Genomic DNA, 8,660 nt, shown 5'->3' with positions numbered 1-8,660 from the left:
AAAAGAAAAGAAAAGGAGGTGACCACTATGGAATGGCTTTAACACCTGTTTGTACACACCTGCAGGGGGTGCGAACAAGGATGACAGAAATTAATCCTGTTGCTTTCCTGTTTGCAAAATACAAATGTAAAAATTCGTAACACAATTTTACACTCATAAAAGAGTAGACTAACAATCTAGTTTGCAATGCCATATTTCTGACTTTGGTTAATAGTTTTCATAGTGAATCAGCACTTGATACCTGAAAGGCTACAATCACTCCTCCAGGTGGCAGGCTTGTATTCTCTTTTCAACAGATAAAAGTTTTTTTCTTTTTTTTTTTTTCTTTTTTTGTTTTTGTTTTGTTTTTCCTTAAAATGTGTTCATATTTTCATAATATACAGAAAAAAAGTAAGCAGTTATTTGGTTTACTTTAAGTCCATTTAAAAAAAACTGGCTTTTTCTTTTTTTTGGGAACTAAATCTACGACACACACACACACTAAGTGTTGTGTATTTTTTTTGTTTTGTTTTTTTTGTTTTGTTTTGTTTTTTTTGTGTTTTTTTTTGTTGTTTTTAAATAGGAAAACCCACGGACATTTATAAACTGTTCTGTCCTTCTTGTAGTTTTCTCAGTCTTTTACTTACAAGGGTGATGAACAGGTACCTTCGCAGAGTTCGAATGGTTATGTTTCTGTTGGTACGTTTTTGGTTTTTTTTTGTGTATGGTTTTTTGTTTTGTTTTTAGGAGTTTTCTTCCAGAGAGTCTGTTAAAGGCTCCATAGGAACTGCCGTCGCAGGCTCATGCTGTTTCAAACGTTTAATTGTGTTCTTCAGTGCTTGCCTCTTATTGCAGAACCAAACTCTAACTACTTCCCGGTCATAGTTCAGTTTCTCTGCAATCTCTGTCATTTCTTGCCCAGAGGGGTGCGTGTTCTTCTCAAAGTGGGCATTCAAGATTTCAAGGGCTTGTGGCGTGAATGAGGTACGCCTCTTGCGCTTTTTGGATGGTTCGCTTCCAATAAACTCGGTAAGGTTCTGCATACCTGCTCGATGGCGGGCCTCAGCCTCAGCCATCCACCGCTCAAGCACCGGCTTTATCTTCTGGGCACTTTTAGGGGTGATGTCCAGCTTTTCAAACCTGGCAGGATACAAAAGGCCAGGGTTCAGTTTGGCTGTCAGACTGCTAGCTATAGTGTTCTCTTGGGCTTCCTGTGGTAGGAAAAAGTGGCTTCTCAGGATGGTGTGTCTGAGGGAAAATTGAGAAAGAAGAGTCTTACACTGATGCTCTGCCAGGGTGGGACTTCCTGCCTGCCTGCCTAATTGACTGGCAGAGGTCATTTACAATGGATTACGAAAACTATCAGATAGCTATATCTATAAATATATATAGCGCTAGATATTTAAGCTAACAGAAAACGAGCACTACAACAAAATTCTAAGTACACTAAATAATACAGGTTATGAGTCACGCTTTCTTATTTCTGACAATCTGCAAAACCCTTAAAGCTAAGTCTAATTACAGGAAATGACATCAAAGGCAATTGCTCTTTATCATCTCATCTTTGTGATTAATCCTTTTGTCTCCTCTCCCATCCCATGTTGTCCAAGCACCACAGCTTTAATAATACAAACCAACAGCAGTTACTAGCCTCTGAATATCAGGTTTCCTTTCCTTTCATTTTTCAGCAATTTTCACTGTTTGCAAGTTAACGCTATATCCCTTTTCTGAGTTGGAAAAAAAGATTCCCATAGCTACGGTGGTGTTCAGCTGAAACAGCTGGACACTTTGCAATTATCTTGACTGCCCCCACAATGTGTAAAGACAGACTCATGTTTTCCAGATGAAATCCAGCATAATAGTCTACTAATATGCTGTGGCACCAAGCTGGGTTTATTGTGGGATTTCTGCAAACTGTACCAGAATGATATCATTTCCTGTAAATGAGGTCTTCTATATATCATTTTGCCATCACAAGTCTTTTGCCAAACCAGATTTTACAAGTATTATAAAACATCTGGAAAAGCAGCCACACAAAGCTTTAATCCTTTCAAAAACAAGCAGAAGAGCTGAGTTCACATTTCAAGTCTTATAAGTGCTTCTTTCTTTCATTTACCGAGTTCATCCTCTCTTGCTACGCATTAAAAAAAGTGTTAACCCAAGTCCTCTGATGCCACCCATCCATATTTCCCTGCTTTGGTTATGCCCACCCCGCACGCTGCGGTATTTAACGTTGTGGAAAGGACACAATTATCACATGGTGCTGCTACACTCGCAGCCCAGCCGGTGCCGAAGCACCGCCGCTGCCGCCGCTCATCACAACATGCTCTGGAGATGAGACCGACTGAACCAATGCCTTTGTGCAAAGTAACTCGCCGACTGGAGTTGGCAATTTTTAGTGTCTCTATTCAGCATGTGGCAGCTGCAGGAAATTTTCCAGCAAGAAACAAAGCATTTCTCACAAACAAAGAAGAAGACAAGGAGTAGTTTCAGATAACAACACTCCAAAGAATTTGTAACTGGTGCCTGGGATCCTAGTGTGGTGTTAGCTGCGAGGTGTCCTTGCTTGGTGTCCAGTGCTATTTCAAGCTGAAGTGTACGTTTTAGAATGCACTGTCTCCAGTTAGGAAAATGCTATTATTTGCACGCAGAACATCTCAGCAAGGGGGTATATTGCTGATATAACCTGCACAGGCCACCAGGAGACTCTACTTCTCTCTCTGAGGTGGTCATTCAACTTGCTTACTTTACTGCCCCTTCCATTACCCTGGAGTTTGTACTGAAACTCCTTTGTTACCATTAAAAGAAAAGTCAGAACGACTATTTCTGAGGAACAGCATACTGCCACTGAAGCAGCTTGTCTTGGTGCTTAACAAGAAATGCACAGCCATAGCGAGTTATTATACCCCAAAGTGATCTCGATCCGGGGCAGCCAAAGGAAATAAAAAAAACCTATAACCTTGCAAGTATTTGGGACCAGCTTCTGCACCCAGTCCTCAGATTTTGAGCAATTTTCCCCTCTAAGGAGCTCTGTAAAAGGTCTCCATGTTCTGGCCTTTTGTTAGCCATGTCTGTGCTCCAGCTTCATCTTTATTGGGGTTTTCATTATAATTGGTTAGTGGGAAACCCTTTCTCTTAGGAAAAATGAAACCATCCCCAGTGGCTTTCTCAGGTGTGAGGTAGATGGAAGAAATGAGAAGACAGCAAACTAGACAAAAGCAAAAGAAACTGCAATCTATCACTTTAAAGTATAGTATGTTAAACAGCAATTTAATGCTACCACAAATTAGCGGTTGCTAAAAACTCCACCCGTTTTAGGCATTCTTTACCAACTGACCACAGGGGGAAAAAAAAAAACATTTAAAAAATTAATGCTTAGCAACAAGGAGCAATAGCATTCATATTATTGGCATTGCTTGTTAGTGTTGATATTGCAGTACATGTTGTTTGGTATAGCGATATACAAGTCTTGAAACAAATTTCCCAGCAGTAGTATCCTTGTATAGACTGAATAAAGGTTATTTTCTACAGGGAGGTATCTTATAAGAAAAAACAGTAGGGGAGACCATAGAAGTGAGAGGATCCTATGGAGCTTTTTGTATTTAACAACAATCAATGGGTTTTATGGAAAATCATTGAGCAAAATGTGAGCTGCAAGCTCACTACCCCATACTGATGTTATTTATAACCTTAGTCTTAAACTGCAGGAAAAGTACACTTCCGTTCTATGGGGAATACATTAAAAGTATAAAGAGCAGATAAAAAGACAGAGCATTTCATGGATCACCAAGAACAAAATCCACTTAAATGAGCTTAGAGTTGGTTTCTTGGCTTTCACTGATGGAGAAAGACTATAAGGCATTGCCCAAGAGGAAAAAGCTGTTACCTAAGTGTGTTTGTTACCTCATGCATAAACATGGGATTACTGTAACACACATGCATATACGGTGTTTGCTTCTAACTACTTTAACTCTGTCAAGACTGTATTATCATTTCTTATGATTAGGACAGATTTCTGCTTCTGCTTTGCATATATGGGTTGTCTGTTTTTTAGTAAACATTTGGGTGACAAAAGATGAATAGCTGCTGGTTTGCAAGGTAGCAGGAAGGATAATTCTTTCCCTTCTGTGTTGCCTAGGTAAATCATCATTAACATCCTATATGTGAAGTGCTAACCACAGTAATACAGGTTTTAACTTAGCAGGGATGCAGCCATGAAATATTTGTTCAGTAACCCTATCTGTAGAAAATGGCACAGTATGAAGAGGGTCAGCTGGTGCTTATCCAGCATCAGCAGGGTCTCCAGCTCGTCTACTGAATTAAGTCTCAATGCCAGGAATATTGTTTCTCACTTGTTTAAAAAAGAAGGAGAAAAAAAAAGAAGACTAAAATTACTTTAGCAGTACACAATAAGAGCATTTGATCTGCCAGATACCAACATTATTGGCTAATTTAAGTCCCAAATCAAGTAATACATTCTAAAGACATGAGATTCAAACACAAGCATGCTACTCGCAATCAGCTGAGTAATTATTAACAACAAAGAGGAGAGTTTATGATGTAACTTGTTACCTGCAGATGGCAGACTGGCTATAGGCTGGGCCTTCGGTGGCGCTTAGGGCTTGGCCAACTTGGGTCTGTGTCAGGCCAAGGGACAGGCGCCGGATTTTAAAAGCTTTGGCAAATTCTCGGATTTCTTCCAGATTCACCCCATCCACCTCTCCAGTGGCTGTTTGAGGATCTGTTGAAATATTTTTTTAATCATGTCAGTTCTTTGCGCCACATATGAGTGGGCTAGGTTTATAGCCGTTTTGGTTGTCAAGACGTTCATGTTCTTTTTTTTTGTTTTAACACCGATCCCCTTCTCTTCCCCAAACAGAAACAGGCTTGCCTTGTCAGATGTGTTATGAAGCATGTCAGATTGCTAAAATGCTAACTAGGTGGCCGCATTTCCAGGTGCTGGTGAAAGATTTTCAAAGATATACTTTGTTGCTGAACTCCTGAAAATGGCCAACTCATCTCAGGGTGAGGGGGTGCCTGGGCTCGCTGCAGTTTGTGCCTTGCAAAACCTTCCCCAGCTTGACAAGTCTTGTTCCCCTTCCCCTTCTTATCACACACAGAAGGAAGGCTGGTGTTAATATATTTGTTTGCAGTCTGTGAGGAGGGCTAAAGATATGCACAAACTGCTTGGGTTTTTTAAATTTGATATCAAGACTCTGCTTTATCTAAAATTAATGCTAAATAAGGAGATTTACAAACCTTCCTTCCCTTTTCCACAATATCCAACTCTAACTGCCAGCCAAATGTCCAAAATAACCCAGCAAATGAAGAAGCCTAAGCAAAATGCTGCCTTAAAAAACTCTTTAATTTAAAAATCATCTTTTAAAAGATGCCCTTCTGAGAAGCAGTCTTCCAGGCTTTTCATTCTGCCTCCCATCAGGCTGATAATCAACGAGCAGCAACATCAGCCATTAGGTTTTGGATGGTAATGCTGCACAGTTTTTTATTTTTACACGAGCCCCTCAGAAGATAATGCTTATGATGCTGTGAGAATAAATCTGTCCTTCCTCTCCATAGCAGTTTACTGACACAGAAGCCTTTGTCCCTGAAAGGGCACATAATAAAGCATGTCTACCACAGGAAAGCTCCTTTGGTGCTGGATAACTCGGTCAATTTAGGACTTATCAAGGGAAATGACACAACAGCTGGAGAATGGAACTTTTTTCCCCCCAAGCTACTGATCCCTGGCTAAATGAAAGTGCTTGCCAAGTCGGAGACAGCATGGGACTGGGATGGTGGAAGATTTCAAAGTGTTGTGCAATCCTGCGTGTAGTGAAGCCATTCTCCCAGTGAGACATCTCTATTGTTCTTCACCTCATTCCTCAGACTTCTTAGGTGAAAAGTTTGCAGCACAATAACCCATCAATTTCTGTAAATGCAAGCAGTTGTCCAAGGACGGTACTAGACTACATTACTATTCTGAACCCTTTATGAGAGTGGCTCCTGCTAGTACCGCTATAGCTAAGGGCTTGGCAGCATTACAGTAACAAAGCTTTTATTTTCAGGGGTTTATAAACCTGATGTAAAATTCCCTTATGATGGAAATGTCCTAACAAAAACATCTTTTAGTCCAATAATAGACAGATAGAAAGTTTTTCTGCTATATAAATTTAACCGGTATCTATTTGTAGCTTGAGCACATACAGCAATATTATTTTAAAAATATTCGTGCATGCAACCAGGGACCACATGAAATATGCATACAGGTAAACATGCACGTGGGCTGAACGTAGTTTCAACAATGCTGCACACTCAGAACCGTCCCTCCTGTTGTTGGTGCTGTGCTTGAGCTCACCTGTGCCACAGGCATGCACTCAGTCAGTATAAAGCTAGAGTGCGTACCATTTGCTTGTAAGTAGTCGGGGCTACAACAAGGGCCACTCAAGTTTGTAAAGCAGTTGCCTTAGAGGTGTGAAATTTTCCTACTTACGCTTCCCCCCCCCCCCCCCCCAGTCTATCCAGCATACCAGTTCTGATTTTCAGAGATACAGAATGGAGCTGGGTGCTTATTTGTCCTTTGGGTCTCTGAACAGCAACGGATAAATGTACAAAATATCATAAATTATAACGGCTGCAAAGATTCCCTTGAGCCAAGTGCACTAAGAGGGTGACCTTTCTCACCTCTTTCCTTCTTTTACTTTAAGGACTCTGACTAAGGCTATTAGGGATGTGACAAAGGACAATTCAGGTGTTCCCAGAGAATTTTCAAAGTAGCAAATGCTATGGCAACTGGCACCTGTAAACCTCCCCAACTCCTGTTGAATAAAGAGGGAAGAAAGCAAGCTAAAGGGTTATTTACTCGCACGTGGTCATAGAGAAATTCCGCCAAGGTCTGCTTGATCCTTCTGGTATGGCACTGTTGCAACAGTCAATATCATGGAAAGTCCTTTCCTGCTCAGGGAGCTTGGATGAGGAAACAAATAGGCTGAGCTCTCCTTGAGAAAAAAAACTGTGATGCACTTTAAGAGTATGGGAGTAGATTGTAATATAATATGGTGGAGTATCTATTGAGATAGAGGCTTCATTCTTACATAGTGTCTTTAGGAGGAGGGAAGTACTAACAGAGGTGGGCTAGAACACTGAAGCCTTTTATCCCTGAACTCTAGGGAAAATAGTGTTTGTATCAAATCAGAACCACTTCTACTTCAGGTGTGATTCAAAGCCCTTTGAAATCCACAGAACTAGTCCCTTGATTTCTGTCGGCTCCATAAATCTCAAATCGTACTAAGAAGACCACTCTAGTGATATTATCATGTAACAGCACCAGTGTGTTTTACTCTATTGCCATTAAAATGCCATCAATACATAATCTTAGACTGTGTGGACTAACACATACACATATATAAACATACACAAATAGATCACGGACTTCGTTTTAATAAGTTCTGAGCTCTCAGAATGTTGAAGTGTATAGTGCACTTCACATTTTAGGAAGAGTAGCTTATTGAAGACTGTAAATAAACTGGCGCTTCTTAAATTAAGTGGATATCCTAGGGAAGGCAGAACAGTGCCAATGGGAAAATAAAGAATACCAATCTCATTGAGTAGTGGGGACATACAGTAACAGCATTTAAAGTCTCCCAGTGCACATTATGCCTTGATAAAACAACGGCTGTTGCATCTGTGAAATCATTGGGTGCTGGAGAAAGGTGAGAGAGTTGTCTGGGACCATTTTAGGTGATACGTGTATGTATTCCCCCAGAAAAGGAAGTCAGCTAAAATTCCCTGACATGTCCTGATGGACTGTGAAGGTGGACAAGCACAGTGGAAGAAAAATCCACAGACTCTCCTGTACTGAATCCCTTTTTTTCCTACTGAAGGGAACACTACTCCCACTTTTGAATTCTTCTGAAAATCCTGCATGAGTTTGTTGGTGAGTGCAAATATGCTGTGATTTTAATAGTTAGGGGAAAGAAAGGCTACAGAGAAATCAGTGCACCCTGAAGGAGAAAGTAAATTTCTGTTGCACAGAGTTCTACCATGGGAAGGATTACTGGGGATGATTTCCCCAGTCAGACAGGAGAAGAAATAGCTGGCAGAGGAAGTCCAATGGAAAGAAAATTGGATAAGAAAGGCAGGACAAAACATTGTTAATGGAAAATGGACTGGAGCTCAGGGGAAAGAAAGAAGAATAATTTGTTTGTGGGAGGCATTTTAATTTTATAGTAACAGATGACAGTAAAATGAATTTGGAAGGAAGGAAGGAACTTCATAGAGACACAAGTCTCAGAGCATCAGGGGAAACAAGTGATTTCCACAAAGAGATCATTTGGTGGAAAAGTTAAAGAAAAGAGCAGAGGGATGCATCTGAGAAGAAGAAAATTAAATGGAAAAAAAAAGGAATAACATGTAGAATTGAATGTGAAGAAAAAGGAGACAAAAGAGAACAGAGATAGGATGAGAAAATATGACGAAATCATATAGAAGGGACAGGAAGAGTAGAGATGAATCTTGCAGTCCTTGCCTTCAGAGCTTCTCTTTAGTGTCCTTTCTTTGGAAACAACTGTAAATTTTTGTCTTTAAATAACTAGCACTTGTTGCTGGTGAGGGGTGAAGGGCCGAAGGTGAGAGAAAAATGAGAAGCTATATAGAACATAATAATCTTGGTGGGGAAAAGAATA

The 8,660-nt window shown here is 40.3% G+C and overlaps 1 protein-coding gene across 1 annotated transcript in view; it reads right to left on the bottom strand.

Moving 5' to 3' along the window:
* Positions 1 to 567: 567 nt before the first annotated feature.
* The window catches only part of POU6F2 (POU class 6 homeobox 2), a 250,195-nt gene continuing 242,102 nt past the window's right edge, over positions 568 to 8,660 (bottom strand). Inside the window, exons 8-9 of the mRNA XM_040593708.1 lie at positions 4,552 to 4,720; positions 568 to 1,227 (exon numbers count right to left, since the gene is read on the bottom strand). Coding sequence (XP_040449642.1) covers positions 723 to 1,227; positions 4,552 to 4,720 — 674 coding nt within the window. The 3' untranslated portion in view covers positions 568 to 722. The remainder of the gene's footprint in view (positions 1,228 to 4,551; positions 4,721 to 8,660) is intronic.

This window comes from Falco naumanni, chromosome 4 (genome assembly GCF_017639655.2).
Source record: "Falco naumanni isolate bFalNau1 chromosome 4, bFalNau1.pat, whole genome shotgun sequence".
Classification (NCBI taxonomy): domain Eukaryota; kingdom Metazoa; phylum Chordata; class Aves; order Falconiformes; family Falconidae; genus Falco; species Falco naumanni.
Note: the sequence above shows the minus strand (reverse complement) of the source record. Positions and strands in the feature narration are given on the sequence as shown.